This window comes from Stegostoma tigrinum, chromosome 13, assembly GCF_030684315.1.
Source record: "Stegostoma tigrinum isolate sSteTig4 chromosome 13, sSteTig4.hap1, whole genome shotgun sequence".
Classification (NCBI taxonomy): domain Eukaryota; kingdom Metazoa; phylum Chordata; class Chondrichthyes; order Orectolobiformes; family Stegostomatidae; genus Stegostoma; species Stegostoma tigrinum.
Window position 1 is genome coordinate 39,535,065 of NC_081366.1, and position 22,405 is coordinate 39,557,469.

At 40.2% G+C, this 22,405-nt stretch overlaps 1 protein-coding gene across 4 annotated transcripts in view; it reads left to right on the forward strand.

Annotated features, from left to right (window-relative positions):
- LOC125458307 (pro-neuregulin-2, membrane-bound isoform) overlaps window positions 1–22,405 on the forward strand; it is a 641,394-nt gene that overhangs the window by 474,744 nt on the left and 144,245 nt on the right. Inside the window, exon 1 of one of the 4 annotated variants that reach the window (XM_048543493.2) lies at window positions 12,091–12,205. The exons of the other annotated variants lie outside the window; for them this stretch is intronic. Coding sequence (XP_048399450.1) covers window positions 12,130–12,205 — 76 coding nt within the window. The 5' untranslated portion in view covers window positions 12,091–12,129. Of the gene's footprint in view, window positions 1–12,090; window positions 12,206–22,405 lie in introns of those variants that run through there. 4 annotated transcript variants of the gene reach the window in all.

Consider the following 22,405-nt stretch of genomic DNA (forward strand, 5'->3'; position numbering starts at 1 on the left):
ACAATAATCTCTCCATCAATGTCAGCAAAACAAAGGAACTAGTCATTGACTTCAGGAAGCAGCATAGAGGGCATCCCCCTGTCTACATCAATGGCGCTGAGGTGGAGACGGTCAACAAGTGTATGAAGTTCCTGGGAGTGATAATCACCAACAATCTGTCCTGGTCTACCCACATGAGACAATGATCAAGAAAGCACAACAATGTCTTTATTTCCTCAGGACGCTAAGGAAATTCAGCCTGTCCCCAATGACTCTTCCCAATGTTGATAAATGCACCACAGAAAGCATCTATGGATGAATCAGAGATAATGGGAACTGCAGATGCTGGAGATTCCAAGATAATAAAATGTGAGGCTGGATGAACACAGCAGGCCAAGCAGCATCTCAGGAGCACAAAAGCTGACGTTTCGGGCAGTTTGGTTTGGCAACTGCTCTTCCCAAGACCACAAGTAACTATAGAGAATCATGAACACAACCATTCCGTCATGCAAACCAGCCTTCCATCCACTGACTCTGTCTATACTTCCCGCTGCCTCAGGAAAGTAACCAACATAGAGATCCATCCCACCCCAGTTATACTCTCTTCCACCCTCTTCTATCAGGCAGGAGAGATAAATGTTTAAATACACATGTGAACAGATTCAAGGACGGCTTCTTCCCTGTTTTTATCAGAGTTTCGAACAGACCTCACAAATGTTAATTCTGATCTCTCTTACTGCATCTTCTCTGCAGCTTTAACACTGTTCTCTGCACTCTGTTCTGCTACCCTGGTGTACTTTATAGGATGTGGTCTGCCTGTATAGCACATAAAACAACACTTTCCACTGTATCTCTGTACAAATAGGAAGGGTTCAGAGGGAAATGGGCCAAACGCAAGTGAATTCCCATTATCTCTGAATACGACTAGTTTAGGTTGGGAAACCTGGCTAGCATGGATGAGTTGGACTAAAGGGTCTGTTTCCATGCTGTATGACTTTATGATTATATGTGACAAAAATAAATTAATTAATCAATAAATCAGTCAATCAACTCAATTGTGGTGAGGGAGCCTCTGTAATCCTGGGCTATGGATGGACACAATGTTGTCATTAGCTACCACCTCTTCCTCCAGTGGGACTACTACGGCAGCACAAAATTCAAGCCACTAATTGGCCAGTAGATCTCAGGCAGCAAGATTTCCACTTGTGCCTGATCCTGGAGGAGACCTGACATTGCCCAGTTAAGTATCTGGGTAACACTTAATTTGGTCAATGTGCTCATGATGCAAGATTCTCAGTGACCCCCATCACTCATGTTAAATTCAGTCCAAATAACCATCAACATGTACAGCAGAAGGAGGCCATTTAGCCCTCTAAAATCAATCACATTTAGGTGTCATAGATCAGTGGAAGAAACATCGTTAGCAAGGGCAGAAGGCACAAGTTCCAACTTGAAGTGCCTGCTTCTCCATACTAAATGTAGACAGTTACCTACCAATGGATGGTGACCCTGACACTACTGTCTTCAGCTTTGAGCACAAAGGGGTCAATCAGGAATTTTGAAAACGCCAGTCAATTTTTTTTCCCCTGGACTGGAGGCAGTCAGAAATACCAAGAGCGTGTTGCAAAAGCCTGTATTGCTCATGTGCCCCATCTTTCTCATGCTAAGCGTCATCATTATATTGTACCACCTAGATTCAGGAGCACAAACTGATAATCTGAGAAGTGCTTGCCCATGCCCCATATTTTGCCATAATTTACCCGATAGTACAACAAAATTTCTTCCCTTACATGTCATTTCAAAAACCAGTGAATCATCCTATAACTGGGTCATTAACTGGCCCTGCTCAATTCTATACGCCCAGTGGCAAACTTTTGGCATTCTGTGGACTTTGAAGCCCGCAGAGTCTAATGAATGCACCGTAACATGATTTTCCTCAACTTTGAAAGGCGGCAAAATAATATTTTGCTCCAGGCAATTAATGGCCAGGGTACAAAGGAAGAGTTCAGAACCATGAAGAATAGCTGGTGGGCAGACAGAACACAATAGACTCAGCAACTCCTCACCAGCTATCACAACATGCATTCTTCAGCACATTCAAAGCCATCTACAGTTTGAATACCCAGGGTCCTACTCCACTGTGTGCAAAAACAAAGATCAAGCCTTTGATGGAGAGAGCACTTCGAGGACTTTCTCAATAAAGACGCAAACTTCAATGCAAGTGCCCTTGTCGCCAATCTGCAGTACACTATTCGTTGCCATTTCAGTGCACCGCTGTGACGTTGAAAAAGCCATCTGATGCTGAAAAATAACAAGGCCTTGGGCACAGATGGAATCCCCACTGAAATACTAAAATAAAGTGAAGAAGCATTCTTGACACAGACCCACAACCTCATCACTTGGTGTGGAGGGAAGAGAGCATGCTGGCAGATCTCAGGTTCTGTCATTGTGGCCATCATGAAGAAATGAGACAGAGCTGACTGTCGAAATTACAGAGGGATTTCACAAATGTGTGCCGGGGAAAGGCCATCGTGAGAATTCTCAACAGCATCCTCCCAGCGGGTAAGGAGCTCCTCTTGAACTCTCAGTGCAGCTTCTATCCATCAAGAGGCATAAAGGACATGATTTTCATTGGCTGTCTTTGACCTAACAAAGGTCTTCAATTCTACCAGCTGTGAGGGCTTATGGCACATTCTCCTCAAATTCAGCTACCTGCAGAAACTCATTATCACTGTCTGCCTGCTTCACATTGACGTGCAAGCTATGATGCTCACTAATAGATCCACCACAAACCCCATAAGTGTATGAACGGGGCTCAAGCAGAGATATGTCTTTGTATCAACACCCTTCTCCATCTTTCTCATTATGACACGCCACCCCCTCTTCACGAGGCTCCCCGCTGGAGTGGAGCTAACCTACAGGGTGAGCTTCAACCTTCGACATCTCCACGCCACTACCACCCTGACTTCTGGCATTGACAATGCCTGCATGTATACATATTCAGAGATCAAGGTACAAACCATCGTCAACACATCCAACGAGGCAGTGAGAGAATGGACCACAGACTATATGTCTATAAAACACAGATTGTCTACCAGCCCAGTCCTGCCATACAACACTACCTCCTGAACTTCAAATTAGGCTTTACCTGTCAACTACAATGATTAAGTTTTAAAATCATCAGGGAACAGTAAGAATGACATATTGATTTTTACAGTTACTGTATTTGTTAGTATTAACTGATTCATCAACATGTCAAAAGTAGAAATTTTACACGACCATTTCTCTAAAGGAACAATGTTCTTGCATGGCACTTTTTTTTACTTTTCACACTATTTACTGGACTATTAGTCCTGAATAGCTCTGAAGACTTCAGAAGCATTATCTACTTTGAATCAAACAGGAAGAGTTTCTTGTTTAAAAATGACCAAATAAATTCAAATTACTCTGTTGACGTCAGAAAGAGATGCTAACCAAATGTATATTGAAGCCATTCAAATTAAATGTTTGTATCTGGATTGAATTGCTTACCTTGAACATTTGAGATTCTTGCTGGGAAGTAAAATGGAATCAGACATAAAACAGACAATTAATCCCTTCTCATCAACTTTTTGATGGGTAGATTTGATTTATTCACTAATTCTACAACACCTGTATCCAACTCAATTAGAGCATTTTTCACTAAACAAAGTGGACTTTAACCTTTTACATGCTAATGATATAAATATACTAAAAAGTCAATGCTCTGTTTTGTTCTAAAATAAATGCTTTATTTGCATAACAAGTTCATTAGCCATTCTTCTCCTGCTCAGCATGTTGTTATCAGTTCTGATCTTTACTAAATTCACACTTAGGTATCTCGCAATGGCTCAGTTACTGATTTGCTATCTTTTGTTTGTCACAACACCAGACATTGTCACTGGATGTTTGAATCTCACAACAGTGCAAACAAAGCAGAAATGATTTGTATAATGTTTTGAAGCATGCATTGAGAGTTAGTACCAAGTCAGTTTGTTCTGTTTCTACTGTAGATGCTGCTTTTGACAAGGTCTAGGAAAGAATGAGGGATTGTCTCATCAGTGTTATTGTGCATCATAGTAATCATGTTAATTACATTATGAACTGGAACTATCTACCTAAAACACTGAGAAAGATGGTGAATATCTAATCTCCATGTGCAGCTGAAGTGACTTCCATGATTATCACATGGCCGAGAGTTAATTCTAATTCATTTATCATTATTTTAATCAACCAGTTTGGATATGTTGTAACACACGCCCAGAACAGGTGGGACTTGAGCCCAGGTCTCTTGACCCAGCGATTGGGACACTACTAGTGCACCACAAGATTTTTATTTTTAATCAACCTGTTCAGAGGCAGGGAGACCCGTTAATAACCAACTGCACCTCTAATTGCTGGGCGGACTCCCATTTAACTGTTAATCAGGCTTGGCTCTACCTATCTTCCAAAATCCGGCAGTTTCATATGGCTGCAGGCCTTATTAATTTATAGATTTAGTAATCCCCGTTATTTTAAGCAAAGTTTTAAATTTTGAATGCTTCAGTTACTTTTAATTATTGTATGGTCTAGGCTAGAGGAGATTAAATGTTGCTTAAACAAGGTAAAGATATAATGGAGAGACTGAATCACAGTAAAGTATTTTTCTCAAGCTAGCTTGTGATAGCAACATGAAGTAAAACATATTCTTAAGACATTCTCCAGTCCTGCATTGCAGTATGTTGTATTTCACTCTTGGGACCTTTTTTAAGGTTAGTGTTGCCAGCATGGACTCTTTCACATGGAAGTACAAATTGGAAACCTGGGTACCTATTTCATGTGATTTTCTGAATATTTATTGTTTCGAACAGAATACTGTGGACCCAAATCTCTGAGTTGGACTATTGGCAGTTGACACCCCCTTCCATCTGTGTGTCTGCATAAAATAATCCCATTAATCTACATAATAAAGCCCCTTGTAAATTAAAACAGAACATGCTGAAGAAACCTTTGAAAATCATACTTGAGTTGAAATGTTCCTCAAATGGTTATAGATCTGCTAAAGATACCCAGAATTAGCAAGCTCCTGAATGAGAGAAGAATTGGCTGCTCTTCTTTATTCATCCACACTCCTCAGTTGGTCACAAGAAAATTCATTTATTAAGGATGCCTTCCCTTGACGATACATTTCTGTCAGACCAAATGAACGTATGTTTTAAAAGCTGCCAATTTTAATCCAGCTTTCTCAAGTTATTAAGGAGTCAGCTTATTAGTTACAAAATGTGAGAAGGATTAATAACATAACACAGATTAAAAATGGGAAGTGAGCCCTAAAAAGATAAAAGTTAAAAGAAGAATGAATCAAGCTGCATGGAGCGTTCATGAAGAGTTGAGTTGAAGCCATTGCATTGGTTATTAATGATAGCATTGAAGTTGGCAGCTGGACAGTCAGTTTTGAGATTTTTTTGTAGATTGATTGAAATTCTTTTGTGCTGTTTCCTTTTGAGAGCGACTGGCTGGCAGCACTCACTGTATTTTCTCTTTCTATACCTGAGTTGCAGGAATGTGTAGTGGCTGTGCTCAAAACTGTGACTTCACAGCACTCAAGTCCACACACTAGGATGTCAGACTATAAACATGCATGGACCAGGATTGAAGATCACTTTTAAACCGTTTCCCTGTATACTTGAAGGTGTAAAATACAAATATGTCTCTCACCCAGACAGCTACCTTTTTGTTAAACAATGTGTTCACATCTGAGAGACTGTCAGGGAATTAAGCTCAGTTTATTGTGCATTTCTCCTTCTGGAAATTCTTTGAGACCTGCAGGTTTGACATTCAAAGTCTCCCTCTCTCTAGACAGCCACTGATTTTATAAAAGCAGCCATTTGTTTGGCTGTAAAATAGTATAGCCTTTATTGTCACGGACACACAAACAAGTATATTGAAAAGTTTATGATGTTGCTGTTTTCATGGCATCTTGGGTACATGTACTTCAAGTGTCTGTTCCAGATTGAATGAGTAAGAAAAAGTCTAGCATAGAAATTAAAAGTTTTAAAAAGTACCCAAATTACTCAAAAGTCCAGAATAAGAACAAAAATTATTTTTACAAAGTACTCAAATTATAGTCCTTTTCACTGAGTCCATGCCTGCTGGACTTCAGAATGCAGGGCCTCACTGCCTCCTGCTCCAGGCCCTGGTCTGCCGCTGCCCTCTGGGACTTGGACTGCCTCCTGCTCCAAGCTCCGGCCTGCAACTCACCTTCGGGCCTCAGTTCCCATGAATATCTCACCTCCCATGGTGTTATGGTTTGTGACGCATCTCTCCCGCTGGCTGGATTCTGAGTAGTCTCCATTTTCTCCAGATAAGATGAAGAAGTTAAAAGTTGAGGGTGGTAGGGATTAAAAAAAGCACAAAAAAGAGAAGGAAAAAAGGAAGAAAAGGGAAAAGGAACTGATGAAGCAGAGGAGCTCCGGCTGGAGTGACCTACTCTGCTGCCATCTTGGCCCAATAAGCACTTCCCTTTGAACACTAAATATGTCTGTGGGTGATCTGGAGTTGTAATCCTGGTTATGACAGTAATGGTGCCAGAAAATATGTTCCTTGTGTTCTCATGGTTTGAAGTCCCAATGTTAACATATTTAAATGAAGTATTAAACAAAATGCCTGGCTTTATTCCACATTTTCTTTCTTTGAAGGACAAAGTTTTCGGTATGTCAAAGGTATTGCAATGTAATTATGTTTAATGTACTGTTGCACATAGATCCTTGCAAGAACCAGGGCTAGAACCCTTTGGCAAGAAAACGAATTGTGACTTTGATTATACCACTTGTAACCATGTAGATTTAATTGTGGTTTTGCATTTGGATTGTCTAATTAATATTCTCGGCACAGTTTAAACAACCGGAATGTTGGATAGAAACAAAACTCTGTAAAGGGCCAGTTTCACCCTTGGTGTTTACAAGAATAATCTATGAAGATAGCAACAAATTCAGTTTATTCTGCAGTAAATACATTTGATTTAGATTACAAGAGTGATCTTGTCTTACTGCGATATGAAGCATTTGCACATTTATCTTATCCACCATTATGTAAAGTAATTATTTGTATGGTAGTTATGTACTGCTCCAGATTTCATATTGCCATACACAATGTTGTGAGAATTATTTAAGAAACGCCAAAAAATAAATCTTATGGATGAACAGTATGACAAAACTGTTTACCTGCTCGAAGACTCATTGTGCTATTTGTCATTATTTCACTGACTCCAGAGAGTTGCGAATTTTCCTTCCACAACTTCTCAGCAAGTTTGAAATTCAAGCTTATTCCATTTTGAGCCATTACAATCTATTTAATTCATACAGTGCAAAAAATATGTTCTGAAGATGTGGTTTGGAATGGCCTGTGCAAACCGATAAAACTCTTGCAAGTTGAAAGGATACAATGCGTTTAAAAATGTAAGAGTTTTTTAATTCATGCACGTGCTTCAACACTCAATGGAACTACTTTGAAATCTGGAAAATCAGCAGTATTTGGAACAACTCAATGACAGCAAGACACACAGGAACGGTCAGCAGCTATGGCATTGCTACTGAGAAATGCCAAGATTATCAAGCTTTTACAAAACCTTTCTATTACGTAGATTTGATTATTTGCAGGGAAATATTTAACCAGAAAGGATATTGCACATAATTAAATTTGAGGCTAAGATTTTATATTTGAAAAACTGTATGTTGCCAGGCAATTCATCTTTTAATTTGTTCTTCCATGTCATATCAGGTTTAGCCTAAAAATGAATGGCATTTGTAACCGTAGCTTGGCTTGGCATTTGCAGTTCACAAACAAATCATTCACTATATGTTTTATTTTCAAGTACTGACTTAAAAACGTCCTAAAAATGGCTTGGAGGATGGGCGCACTGCAGAAATGAGTGATATTTTTAATTCATATCTGTCAACAGTGTAGGTAACAGCAAGCGTTTTTAAAGTAAAAGGTTGCAATATTCCACAACATTGATATGATCAGTTTTATGTATGTACATAAACTTAACCTGTGTAGAACACGTTTCAAACTACTTGGCAATGTTTTTGGTTTCTTGAACTCACCGTGGTCCCTTCTTGTAACACTAGTAAACAGTTTCAGTGGCACCTTAGACGTGATCTAGTTTTCTTTTTTTATCTGTAGATCATTACAAGAGTTTCAGGTTGTTTTTAACAATAAAGATGATGTTTCAGGTAAAAGCCATTGCAAGAACTGCACTTTTCAGAGTGTGAGAATTTGCTGAAACCTATTATCAAGTTTCTGTTGCCACCTACATGGAGCATTAGTATCTATGCACAATTTAATTGAAACTCTTTGTGATTGGGCAATATGCAACAGTGGGAGAAGTTAATAAGCAGCTTGAAAGCACACGTACATCCACTCGCATGTCCTTGCTTGCTTTTTAAGGGTGGAAGCATTTTTTTCATGGAAGGCCAAGTCTTTGATTTTAACTTGCCAGTGGATATCTTGTTATGAATGTGAACATTTCTGTGCTGATAAATGTTGTTTACTGCTACTGACCTTATGCGATGCAATATAAATCTGATTATATTGGTTTACCCTGTAATTATGAATGTTGAAGTGTATCTGTTGATGTTGAACAGAAATGTGTGAATTTCTATACATATCTTTTCTGCACACAGCTGGATTCTCTCACCAAACTCAGCGCTATGATAACTAGTTTAGACATGAGTCTGAGCCATTTGTAATCCTATAATAGGAAAACAGCTGTGTGATTTGGGGGTTTACTCAGTCACGAAAGCAAGTGCCAGCCCATTCATGATTTTATAAATGGTTTAAGATTCATTCGATTATTGAAAAATTCTCCAATACCCATCCTATTGAGAAACAAACCTTATATGTATATGTCCAGCTTCAGTGCAATTATCAAAAACTTTCACTTGTACAGACTTAAAGTTTTAATAGAATGTTTAGTTGATGAGAAACAACCTTTGAGCAGTTGATCTTACTTTGTCAACATGACATGGACATTATGTGATTCCGTTAGTGAAGTGTGATGCGGTGGCTCAGTGGTTAGCACTGCCGCCGCCCAGTGCCAGGAACTCAGGTTCGATTCCACACTCAGGTGACTGTCTGTGTGGAGTTTGCACTTTCTCCCTGTGCCTGCGTGGATTTCCTTTGGGTGCTCCTGTTTCCTCCCACAATCCAAAGATGTGCCAGCTAGGTGGATTGGCCATACTGCATTGTCCATAGTGTGCCGGCTCGCTGGGTTAGGTTATAGGGTTAAAGTTGGGGGCATGGGTCTGGATGGGATCTTCTTCAAAGGATCAGTGTGGACGTGATGGGCTGAATGGCCTGCTTCCACACTGTAAGACTTCTATTCAAAAGGTAAAGAAATGAAATGTAGTTTTCACATGACTGCTTTACAATCAACGTTTTGGCATGAATAATTGATCTAGTTGAATCATAGAATCCCTATAGTGCAGGTAAAGGCCACTTGATTCATCAAGTCTGTAATGACCCTCCAAAGAGCATCCCACCCAGTTGCATAAGGTGAAGAATCTCAAGTTAAGTTTTGTTAATGTGCTCAAAAAGGGAATATGCGTGTAGTTCTGTGGCTTTTCTATGCTTGTATTAACATTCTGCACACACACATACAACCACCCTAGCACCTGCATTCAGTAAGAGTTGTTTATTTCACAACACTAATTTAGTTAGTGTTAGTTAATTGTATACAGTGGAGGTTGCAGTATTGTCTTTGCTTGGGAGAAAGTTTGAACAAATGTTGTTTCCACCTAGATTTTAAGCAAATCACTTGCATTATGCCTTTTTTTAAAAGTCTCAAAATTATCAAAATTGTTCAAAAGTAAATCCTGTGAATATCACCAATATCGAACAACAAGTCCTCCAAAATCAGTTCCATTATCCATGCAGTTCTTGCCTGTGATCGGAAAAGTTTTGTTCGGTCTTGCCACATGTTTACTTAATGCTTCATGTTGAAAAGTTGTGATTTTGCCTTTAACAGTGAATAGTTAGATCGAGATTTCATAATACATCTACAGTTTTGCTTCATTAAATGTACAATGCAAAAATGGACTGTTTGACCCAACCGACCTGTACCATAATTTATGCTTCACACAAGCCCTCTCCCTCCCTTCTTCATTTGACCCTATCAGAAAAATATTCTTCACAAATACTTACCTTTGGTTGATTAGTTTTTATCTATTTTCCCCAGAATCTACTCCAGATAACAAGTAGCTTAAATTGAATGAATGAGTTAAACAACGTTATTTGTTTTGTATCTGAATAAAAGAATTTCTTCGAACAAAGGCTTCTTCATATCTGAAAAGCATACAGCTACAGCTTTGAATGAAGTCTTGTAATAAAGTGTAGGACTGTATTTGTTTAGGTTGACCACAAAGAACCAAACTGTGGTGATTTCAATTGCTTTGTAAATTGGCCACTTTAAGTGAACAGTAATTTAGAATTAAATTTAAAAATTCCTCATTATAGGTATAATAATGTAATGGTCCAATACCTTAAAAGGGTACATGAGAAAGTTCTGTAAGAGTTAATTGTGCCCCGATAGGAGTCAACCATGATCTACAAAAGAATAACTAAACCTTTCTCATGAGTACCAATTTACAGCAGCAAAAGAATATAGTGTATGGTTATTGTTTCCACTTTGTTTCTCTTTAAGAATGTGATCAATTATCTTTCAGTTAATTGGACTTCACCAAATGTCCTTAAATCTTAGCTTTCAAGTCACTGGTTGGGTGTTGGGGAAGGATACTGATGCCAGGGTTACAAGCCAGCAGTAATTTTCCCCCAAGGACCAGAAGTTGACCTACTTACTGAGAATAAATAGGTTTTAGACGCTATGGCCAAGCAGTTGGGGAAAGTCTGAAAGCCTGCTTGGAACATAGGCCTACCGGTTTTGTGCAAGGATTACTGTCTCCAGGCAGCTGGCCAACTCCTCTAAACCTTCAAAACTCCCCAGAATCTGGTCACACTGGTCTGTGGTGTGGAATTTCATGGCTGCCCAGCTCCGTTCTCATCACTTTTAGAGGACCAAAATCCTGTCTCCTGTCTGTCCCTTGTGTAGATGAGAAAGCAGAACCATTTCTGTTTTAAAATGCTGTATGAGGGGTGATTTCAGTATAACTGCTTACGTACAATGGGCTTTAATGGCCACTTGATGACAGTTTTACAAATGGGCGTGGGGAACCTGTAAAATGTCATGGGCACCATACTTACCACCTATAATGTGCCCATTGGAGTAGTGGAGGGGCCCTCCTTGGTTGATCCCACTTGCCCAGCCTTCCCATCCTCCTGAGTCTGTTTATCCTGACCCCAATCGTCTCACCTCTCACCGAGGAGTACTTGTCAAGCCCCAGTGCAAGATCCTTCTCATGTATTTTTCACTCCAAATCTGGCTTCCTGGCATTGTGTTTTGTTGTAATCCCAGTGATAGCCACTTTTCCTAGAGGTCATTATTTCCTCTTATTCACATGAAATCCATTCAGGGTTAAAATAGACTGTTGTGTTTTTCTCTGTGTATAAATAATGATTCTTCTAGCGTCATTTTCTTTCTGCGTCATTTGTCAGTACATAGAGTGTTTAGAAACTCAACATCAATTCTCTTTGGGGTGCCCTGTAACTGTGTAGTGATTGGAAATTGTGTAACATCTCTGTGTTTGTGTTGATGCTGGTTTCTTGTGCTAACACCATTTTAAAAACTTGTTTAACTGCTTTAAAAAGTGTGTATCTTGAGCATTAGTAAAGTTTTTTGATCAGTATTCAGTGCACTAAGTGAATAAATTAGATTTGGTAAAATGATGGTTAGACAGTTTTTCCATTCCTCTCTAAATAATGTTTTGGAAAAGTCAGTTGGTACCTAAACAAAAAAATTGTCTCTAATTTACAAAACAATCAAAATATGTAATCAATAAATCACTAGGAAGAAAACGAATCATTTAGTTAATGGCTGTAGGATGGGAAACCCCCTTCCAGTCAGCCTCAAATAAACGTCATCAGTAGTAGGAGGTACTGTAGTGGGTGTTGAATAAGCATAAGGTTCGAGGAAGTGAAGGCACTCTTCATACAGTAAAGTCTGTTGCATCTGTGAGGATTAGTTTCTAGCAGCACAGAATGTCTGAAAACAAGAAAAAGGAAAGAGGAAAGAAGAAAGGTGACAAACGTGGTAAAGGCAAGGGGAAAAGAAAAGGTAATATTGACTTTAAACAATTCTTTTTAATGTTAATGAAGCAATGAGTACAAATTAATGCTTTTCTTCTGACTTTTTTTTAGATTGTTACCCTTCTACAAAAAGGGACAAGTTACTGCAAATCAGTGCAATTTCTTTGGTTGTGATTTGAATGAGTTTTAACATACGAAAACGGGTTATTTTGACTTTTAAGCACAAACCCTGCAACATAAGTTCCGTACTTTACAGAAAGTTTTAACTGAATGCTTAGAAGTAGCTATTTTCCAAATTTATGTTTTGAAATTTACTTATTAGCACTGGAAGAAAGGAAAATAAATACAGGTATATATTATTCAATTGGCACAAATGCTTTTTAACCTGCAGGCAGAATTCCCTGTTTAAGGATAACCTGATGCATTGAAATGCCCATGCTCCATTGTACTACTTGCAGACAGCCTGGCTGAAAGTGTATGGGTTTATTTGTGCAGTGTGTTAAATCATGATGCCATCTCTAATACAAGCTACATTCCTTCATGTGAAAGCTCCTTCAATGTGAAAATGCCACATCTTCTAACTTTTATACTCAATTTAAATTCTTTTGTATTATTGCTACTACAGCATGAATAATGTAACTTGTAATTTTTGATTTGCAGTAAATGTGAGTAGTAGTTTTCTTGGAAGAGTTTACAGTATATATAAAGGGAACAGATTTCGTGTTTCGTTTTTCAGTCTGCTGGGACTGCAACACATCAAGTTAAAGATCATGCTGTATGTCTCTTGACCGTCCTGTGCTGATAACTTGTTTATTAACTTCTGGTTAAAGTTGTTTAGGTATAGTTTTATTTCAAATTAATTCTATGTAATATGCTTTAACAAAGGTTTCACGTCACATTCGATATGTCAAGCCAGTAGTTAAGCACTTTTGCTAACAAATCACTACTTAAGCGCAATGAATCTTCTAAACCAGTAATCCCCGTCTGCATCTCTTTAATTTGAGATAGAACATTTTCACTGTTGAAATGCTGTTTGGTAAAACATTAAACTGAGGAGCTAAAATTGTCTTCATGGTCAGGTCATGTGCCAAATATACCAAGATATGTAACCTCTTCCCAGCCCTAAATTAAGCTTGTTGCAAAGCAATGAATGGAACCAGCCCAGTTCTGCATGGCTGAAATTGACAACTCCTTATGAATGTCAGCTTCTGACACTCAGCGGTACTTCACATTGGACTTCATTGGGGTGTGGAACTATACAATCTCCTAAACCGTAACTTCAAACAGCATGAGGTAACTGAAAGGTCAGTCACTTTATTTATTCAACTGCAGCATCTAGCGATGAAATTAGTCAACCAGAAAAATAATCAAAACTGGTTTCTTGAACACTCAGCTTTGATTGCTGCAGCAACAGATATTCATGTATACCCTAGCACATTGTAATTTCAGGCTATCAAAGCAGAATCTGATCCCTTTGCTCATCACAACATTTCCGTTTTTGATTCACTCGCTGCCAAGTTTGTAGACCAGTTCCATCCTTAATTTCCATGAGAGGCTGCAGATATATCACTGTATGGGGAAAAGCAATCAACTCTGAAACCCGGGATAACAAAGTGTGGAGCTGGACGAACACAGCAAGCCAAGCAGCATCTCAAGAGCACAAAAGCTGATGTTTCGGGCCTTAGACCCTTCATCAGAGAGGGGGATGGGGAGAGGGAACTGGAATAAATAGTGAGAAAGGGGGAGGTGGACTGAAGATGGAGAGAAAACAAGATAGGTAGAGAGGAGAGTATAGGTGAGGAGGTAGGGAGGGGATAGGTCAGTCCAGGGAAGATGGACAGGTCAAGAAGGCGGGATGAGGTGGTAGGTAGGAAATGGAAGTACAGCTTGAGGTGGGAGGAAGGGATGGGTGAGAGGAAGAACAGGTTAGGGAAGCAGAGACAGGCTGGGTTGGTTTTGGGATGCAGTGGGGGGAGGGGAAGAACTGAGTTGGTTAAGTGATGCAGTGGGGGAAGGGGAGATTTTGAAGCTTGTGAAGTCCACATTGATACCATTGGGCTGCAGGGTTTCCAAGCGGAATATGAGTTACTGTTCCTGCAACCTTCAGGTGGCATCATTGTGGCACTGCAGGAGGCCCATGATGGACATGTCGTCTGAGGAATGGGAGGGGGAGCTGAAATGGTTTGCGATTGGGAGGTGCAGCTGTTTGTTGCAAACCGAGCGGAGGTGTTCTGCAAAGCAGTCCCCAAGCCCCCGCTTGGTTTCCCCAATGTAGAGGAAGCCACACCGGGTACAGTGGATGCAGTATACCACATTGGCATTTGTGCAGGTGAACCTCTGCTTAATGTGGAATGTCATCTTGGGGCCTGTGATAGGGGTAAGGGGGGAGGTGTGGGGGCAAGTGTAGCATTTCCTGCGGTTGCAGGGGAAGGTGCCGGGTGTGGTGGGGTTGGAGGGCAGTGTGGAGTGGTCAAGGGAGTCACGGAGAGAGTGGTCTCTCCGGAAAGCAGACAGGGGTGGGGATGGAAAACTGTCTTGAGTGGTGGTGTCAGATTGTAGATGGCGGAAGTGTCGGAGGATGATGCGTTGTATCCGGAGGTTGGTGGGGTGGTATGTGAGAATGAGGGGGCCCTCTGGGGACAGTTGTGGCAGGGTCAGGGTGTGAGGGATGTGTTGCGGGAAATGCGGGAGATGCAGTCAAGGGCGTTCTCGACCACTGCGGGGGGAAAGTTGCGGTCCTTGAAGAACGTGGACATCTGGGATGTGTGGGAGTGGAAAGCCTCATCCTGGGAGCAGATGCGGCAGAGGCGGAGGAATTGGGAATAGCGGATGGAATTTTTGCAGCAGGGTGGGTGGGAGGAGGTGTGTTCTAGGTAGCTGTGGGAGTCAGTGGGCTTGAAATGGACATCAGTTTCTAGCTGGTTACCTGAGATGGAGACTGAGAGGTCCAGGAAGGTGAGGGATGTGTTGGAGATGGCCCAGGTGAACTTGAGGTTGGGGTGGAAGGTGTTGGTGAAGTGGGTGAAATGTTCGAGCTCCTCTGGGGAGCAAAAGGCGGCGCCGATACAGTCATCAATGTAATGGAGGAAGAGGTGGGGTTTAGGCCCTGTGTAGGTGCGGAAGAGGGACTTTGTTATCTTGGATTCTCCAGCATCTGCAGTTCCCATTATCTCTGATACAACTCTGAAACCCAGTTTGCCTGGTTTTTGTCCCACTGTAAGACACCAAATTATGAGCTTTGTCAATTCTTATTCAACTGATGTATGGGTACTCCAACAGCAGTGTAGACGTTCTTGGGCATGGAAAAGTCGACTTACAATATTTCTGCTTCAAAAACTATCAATAACAGCAAGGTTTCCAAATGCCAGATATCTCTGCCCACAGGCAGTTCAAAATACAACAAGGCAATTACCTTAAAAATACTTAGGACAAGTCACTGCTCTTAAGAGTTGTAAACTGAGAGAAGCACATTAGACAGCAATTGGCTGGCACATGTTCAATTTTATAGGGACTGTTTTGATTGATTTTTTAAAATAATGCGTTAAGTGGTCAAAAGATAATACAGTGAATTGAGGCACATTATATTTTTACACATGTGGACACAGTTTTTTCCTCATTCATGGAATGTGAGTATTACTATCTAGACCAACTATTGTCTACCCATAGTTATTCGGAGAAAGTGGTGGCATGCTGCTTTCTTGAACCACTGCAGCTTTTAGGATGTAGGGGACACCAACAGTGCTGTTACAGGGTCCCTGAGGCCTAAAATAATGTCAATATTGGATAAACATGCTCAGTTTCAGTTCCATCATGACCACTCAACTCCTTACCTCATTATTAGAAGCTTGGTCCCAAACTAGACAAAACAGCCAAATTCCAGAGGTGCGAGTGGCTACCCTTGATATCAAGGCAGAACTGCACCATCTAACACAACATGGAGCCTAAGCAAAACTCGAGTCAGTGGGAATGAAAACTCTCTTCTGGCTGAAGTCATGCCTACCACAAAGAGAGATGATTGTTATTGCTGAAGATCAATCATGATAGTCCCAGCGCACAGCTGCAGGAGTTCCTTAGAGTAATGCCTTAGGCCCAACTTTCTTCAGCTGCTTCATTAATGGCACTCATTCAATTATAGGGTCAGAGGTGGGAATATTGATTGATGACTGTGCAATGTTAAATACCATTAGCAACTCATCAGATACTAAAACAGCCTGTGTCCAACTGTAGCATGACATGGACAACATCCAGGCTTGGGTTCATGAAAGCAGCAAGTAATATTCTTGCTATGCACAAGTGCCAGGCAAGGCTATCACAAACAAAACCATTTCTCCTCAACATTACCAATGCTGGATCTCCCACTATCAATATCCTTGGGTTACCATTGATCAATACTGTACTGGACCAGCCATATAGATACTGTAGCTATATGAGTGGGTCAGAGGCTCAGAAGTTGCAGTGAGCAACTCACATCCTATCTCCCTTGTGACTATCTACAATATACAAAGCACAAAACAGGATTATGATGGAATATTTTACAACTGCTCCAACTACGCTCAAAAGGCTCAGCTTAAAACAGGGCAAAGCACCCTGCTTGATTGGCAACCCATCCACCACCTTTAACCTTTACTTCCTTTATCACAAATGCACAGTGGCAGCGATGTGCACCATCTGCAAGTCACTGTGCATAAACTCAAAAAGCCCACTTTAAAAGGAACCTCCAAATCAATGACTTCTGGTATTGAGAAGAAAAAGGGAGCAGAGACACAGGAACACCACCACCTGCAAGTTCCTCTTCAAGGCCTACATCATCCTGCCTTGGATATTACACCCAAGAAATGCAGCAATTCAAGAGAGTAAATTACTACTACCTTCTCGGGGAATTAGGGATGGACAATAAATGCTAACCTGGCCAGTGACCTCCACATTCTGCCAATAAAGAAAAAGATCAAGGGCAGGCAGCTGCTATTACTATAATTACCCTCCAATAGATTCTTGTCAATGCATCACCCGAGATATGAAAGCAAATGAGCTGGTCCTCTTTCTGGGACTTCACTTTGAATAAATTGGAATATTCAATTGAAATATTGAAATTGCCTTACTGCAAATTAAATAATTTTGCAATATAGGCACTAATTTAACAGAAGTAATATGGCAGCCAGATAAAAAACCAAAAGAACTGCGGATGCTGTAAATCAGGGAAAAAATAACAGACGTTGCTGGAAAAGCTCAGCAGGTCTGGCAGCAGATGTGAAGAGAAAATCAGAGTTAGTGTTTCGGGTCCAATGACCCTTTCTCAGAACTCGGAACATGAAACATTAACTCTGATTTAACGCTGCAAGATCTGCTGAGCTTTTCCAGCAACTTCTGTTTTTATTCCCAATTTACAGCATCCACAGTTCTTTTGGTTTTTATTTAGTATTTAACTCACTGCCTCATTTCTTCTAAGCATGCCCACCTTGAAGAAGTTCTGCTCCTCTCTCTGATGGAATTTCCGTTCCAATCTTTCTTCTTGCCCACTGACATTAATTTCACTGTCCCTCCTGGCGTTCGACCAAGTCTTTGCTGAAACTCATTTTCACAGCCTTATGACATTCCTCAGTGAGTTCTGAGGAAGGATCATCAGACCCGAAACGTTAACTCTGATTTTCTCTTCACTTGAGATTTTCCAGCAACTTCTGTTTTTGTTTCTGATTTACAGCATCTGCAGTTCTTTTGGCGTTTATTTGGCTGCCATATTACTTCCGTTACAGTATTACAAAATAATTTGATTTGCAGTCAGGTGATTTCAGACATCCTGTGGTTGAGGACGATGCTATATAAATGCATCTCTATCTCTTTGCCTGATCTCCTCAGCTCCACATTGACGTCAGTCAATCCGAAATCTTGCAATGTTGCTTGCAGACTGTTGCAAAGTCTGGATTTACTGAGTGTAGAAAATGCCTGTGTACATGGCCTCCCTCTGGGAAATCCAAACTTGATGTGAGGGCCTCATAACGGTTCAGCTCCTTTCTTTTGCTGAGGTAAGGGAAAATTGCCTGCTTCAGGTGTTGACCCTGGATGCCAATACTTGGTCCCTTCCCTCAGGTTCTGCACTTCAGGCCAACAATCTAGTAATTTCCTTCTTGCCAAAACCTGAGTATTGCACGACTGAATTTACAGACCACTTTGTCAAACGCTTACATGATTAACGATAGTAATATGGATTTGTGCAAAAAATAAAATTGGAATTCTTTTCATATGATCAGAGGGGATTTTGAAAGCTAATTAATATATTGATTTAATATTTAAATATTTCCTTGTAAACTGATAAACTGCACACTTTATTAAACTTAACTCTATCTTCACAATATATCTGTTAACCACAGAGTGTAATTGAGACAAATTGCTAGTTAGAATGTTGTGCCACATGAAGTTTTCCTCGAAGATCAAAAGATAATGTGTAAAATTATTAGAGAAATAACATGTACAGCATATTTTCTTTAAATGGTCCTTTTATCGCATAGTGCTACATTTAATATTAAGTTCTACAACTTTTAATGTGCTATTGATCTATCAGACTGAGTCTCGGTTTAATGTAAGGGTGGGGTAGAGTGCTGATTTTCAACTACCGGCCATCTGAATGGTTGGTAGAGTAATACCATCAGCATGGGTTCAATTTCCACACCAACTGACATCATCATGAAGGATTGTCTTTCCCAAATTCTTCCTCTTACTGAGGTGCCCCTCAGGTTAAACTACCACCACCTCTCTCTAATGAGAGAGCAGCCCTCTGGTCTGGTGGGACTATGGAGACTTTACCATTATGTTGTATATATTGGCAGCTACAGTTGAAAGTTGGAGAGAGCAGGGAAGTAGCATTTTTGGAAGGAATGCCATGGCCGACCCATTGTGTTTAATGCCTGACTGTTTTCATCTTAAGCAGCCTGTAAAAAGGAGAACAGCATGAAAAAGACTGTGTAACATGCAATTCCAGATTCTTTACTAGTCGTAGCATCCCACACACTGTTTACAGCTTTGCCAACAGCACAGTCGGTATAAATACCCTGCAAGGTTTGGAACAGTTCAAGAAGACAGCACCCCTCATTCTTTTTAAGACTACCAATGGCCAATAAATAGCCAGCCTGCCAGGAATGTTCACTTCCCATTCTGAAGCAAAATGGAAAGTTACTCATGGGCAGACTATGTATCATATGTATTTACCCCACAATTGTACAAAGTGTTCAGCAATTGATTAACTATTTGTTAATATACCCTGGAGGATCAGGAATTCAAAATCAGCTGTAACTCCACAGCCCTGATCTGCCTGTTTGCTGTGTGCAGGTGTGGGTTAGTTATGGGCAGGTGTGTAGTTAGTCTGCTATTTCTATATCCATTTTTGACTACTTTTTTCAACATTGGCCCTAAAAATTCAGCAAACAGCTATACCTGTGACATTGTGGAGCTTTCTCAGTGCCTCAAAGCATCTGCTTAGATCTTTACATGTCCTGGAGCGATTCTTATACCCGTAGTATTCAGACTCAACTGAGAATGCTATCGGTCATAAGAATAAAACTCAAATTTAGACACTAATGGAATAAGAGTCTATATTGTTGTTATTTGCTTGGTCAGTAAAGAGATTTCTGATGGTCCGTCTTGGTTGAGTCAGTGAAGAAAACCTTTCAGACATTAATAGTACATTTTCAGATATTTGACTATTTGTTCAAGGAAGCATTTGGCTGAAATGGATGCTAATATGTTACTTTTAAGTTAAATGCACCCACAGGGAATTAAATCCACAAAACAATTTTGCATTGGAAGCTCAATTTAAATTTCAGAAGTAGCATTAATCCAGATTCTTTGGAACAATGGATATTCATTTGAAATGGCACAGCAAACATTTATTGATGAGACGTTGAAATAGTTCCATTCATCTGAAGTCATTTGGGGTTTGTTGCTAAGTGCTCAAACTTAGGAGGATGATTAGTCAGATATGATTGGAAACACAGCTGGCTGACTCCATATACACAGATCTGGGACAGAAACTGATAAACATTGGAAAAACTCTTTAGGTTAGGATCCCTTATTGGAAAGAAACAGATTAATAGTTGAGGAATGTGGCCTTTTATTGGACAAAGGTTACCTGCCTGAAACTTTAACTTTCCATGATTTTTCCACCAATTTGGTATTTTTCAGTTTTTGTTTCAAACCCTCACAGTGTCATGTATTTTGGTACAGGGAGTTAGGATGCAGTCAGATGAGCTTAAGCTCTTGGCATCCTACATATCAGTGAAATAAATGAGCAAAGAAATGCGACAAAGAATAGTAATCATTCAGAGTGGTGACATGAAAACAAAATAATGCAGAGGGTGTGAATCTAAAATTGAAACAGAGAATGTCAGAAATACTCAGCAGGTCTGGTAACATCAATAGCAACAGAAACAGAGTTATTGAGCCTAGCAGGAGTGGTGGGCAGCGATAGCTCACATTGAGAAACTTTTTGCACCCACATCAGGAGGGAAATGTCCTGAGTGTTGCAGTTTTTCACTCCAGGTGGTAGGAAGACAGGTGTATGTTGTGGTCAGGCTTTATGCCTCCTGGACAGATTTAAAGTGGCAACTGCAAAAGCATGTTGCTTCTAAGTTCTGCCTCAATTCTCCGGGACTTCACCCCACTTGTTTTTTTTTTAAATGTTAGACCCTCTAGCTATCACCCTTCTCATTATACCCACCAACTCTCCATGCCCATCCATGCCACCTCATAACCCCATATACCCTGCATGGCTCTCACACCTCCATGCAAATCATCCAAAATCTTCCATAGGCAGAACCTAAAGAGACACATTGAGATAAAATGAAATGAAATCTAAATATCTATTATAGCTCTCACTACAATAAACAAATGCTTCCCATATATGAAAGCCCATTAAAAAAGTTGAGTCTCACAAGTGCTTAAACTCTTCTAAAAACAAACATTTTTATTCATAATCGCGTATCAAAGACAATTTATCCTATGATAACAAAGTGCGGAGCTGGATGAACACAGCAGGCCAAGCAGCATCTCAGGAGCTTTTTGAGCTGTCAATCAAATTGTAAACCTAAAAGCTGTCTCCATGGTGACAATGATAAGTCGTAGAGATCAACTAAGTGTTAGTAATACAACAAACAGTGTTTGAACTTTTGGAACCTTTTTTCAATGATTGCAGACCCAAGTAGGTGGCTTTTTAAAAATCATTTTTGAAGCATTGGACATTCAATTAATTTATCTGTTTAACAATTCTGTTAACTCTAGCAACTTTCCAAGAGCATCTACAATCTCTCTGAAGATTTGCAACTTCCACATAGTGGATCAAGGCCTCTCTGGTCCAATGAAAGTGGGATCTGTTTGTACTCAGCACTGTGTTCAAATGGCCCTGGTGTGTTCCTATCCACATCAATTCATCCCTAATGAAAATAGAATCTGACAGAATAGGGAAGAACTTTCAGACTCACGTCCCACCTGCCCTTTTTAAAGGTCTCCAGTGTCTCTAGACCTCCACAAAAATCTGGTCCAATGTTTCAGGTCAAGGACCTTTCTTCAGTTCTGAAGTTAATTATGTGTTTCTCTCCACTAAAAATAGCATTGCCCATTAATAATGGTTGAAAATATAATAGTAAAATCTAAAGAGCAAGCCAAGCACTGGAGTTTATTGCTAGAATAGAAATGAAACACGGAGACCTTATGCTAAACATGTGCCAAATGTTCAATGGACCGCACTCAGAGTACTGAGAGTGTGCAGCAGAGATCTGCAGATCATCTCAGAAATGTAAGTTTATACCTATCGGTGAAGGCAGAAAAGACTGAGACTATTTCCTGTTGAAATAAAAAGACTGGGTAGTGACCTAATTAAAATTATGCCAGTTTTTTATAGAACACAGACAGAGGGACAGTTTCCACTGGTAAGGAACTAGAGGCCTTCGATGCAAGAGAGCCAACAGAAGATCCAATGTGTAATTCCAAAGAAGCCTCTTCACCCAAAGAATGATGAAAATGTATCAAAGGAAGCAATCAAATTTATTAGCATTTGTGCAAATAAGGGTCAGCTAAAAAAGTATAGAGAATGGAATTAATGGTTATGCTGGTAGAATGCAATGAGGAAAAATAAGCGGAAATCAAGTGGAACACAAGTGGTGAGTTGGACCTACTGAGCTCCATAGCCTGTTTCAATGTGGGACATTCTCCCTGTGTCTGTGCGGGTTTCTTCCGGGGGCTC